This window comes from Sinocyclocheilus grahami, unplaced genomic scaffold (assembly GCF_001515645.1).
Source record: "Sinocyclocheilus grahami isolate Dianchi unplaced genomic scaffold, SAMN03320097.WGS_v1.1 scaffold692.1, whole genome shotgun sequence".
Lineage (NCBI taxonomy): Eukaryota > Metazoa > Chordata > Actinopteri > Cypriniformes > Cyprinidae > Sinocyclocheilus > Sinocyclocheilus grahami.
Window position 1 is genome coordinate 544784 of NW_015505871.1, and position 638 is coordinate 545421.

General features: G+C 41.8%; 1 protein-coding gene across 1 annotated transcript in view; it reads right to left on the reverse strand.

Moving 5' to 3' along the window:
• The window catches only part of LOC107559569 (GDNF family receptor alpha-4-like), a 13987-nt gene that overhangs the window by 2791 nt on the left and 10558 nt on the right, over positions 1-638 (reverse strand). The window contains exon 5 of the mRNA XM_016243453.1: positions 49-177. Within this exon, the coding sequence (XP_016098939.1) occupies positions 49-177 (129 nt within the window). The remainder of the gene's footprint in view (positions 1-48; positions 178-638) is intronic.

The window sequence follows — 638 nt, forward strand, 5'->3', positions numbered from 1 at the left end:
CGAAGAACCGCCGCAAGGCCTTGTTGCACCTCGATCGGTTACACAAACCCGACTTGGTGGAGGGCTTGATGCATGTTGACACGTACTCGGTGCGCAGTTTCTGGCACACATCGTCGACGTTGCAAGCTTTGGCCGCGTCCAGGCAGCGGTTTACAGTTGTCATGCCGAGCTCAGAATCTGTGGAGAATTCAAATGTTACACAAACCCAGTCTTTAGGACTGACTGAAGTGATCACATCTGCTCTGTTTGGTCAGAGAATGTAGTCGATATCCAGTTAGTCTCAGCCTCATTGTATGACAAAATCTACTTTTTTTCAGTTTTCTGTAGAGCTATTAGATATTAGTCAGGTTAGGCGCCATACTGACAAAGAAACACACTGTATTAGGGCTGGGCGGTATGAAGGCATACATCGCTACCACATTATAAAGCGTCTATGTAAGAGATTTTGTTACATTCTTTATTTCACGGTATGCAAATATGTATATAACTTTATATATAACCTCGTTTGCACATCACTGCCTGTACCTGTATTTGGGTGCTTTAGTTGCAAAACTTAATTGTAAGAAACTCATCACATCATGATGATGGTGTTATAACTGACTGAAGTTATGATTACTGACTTTATATATTTGAATGTG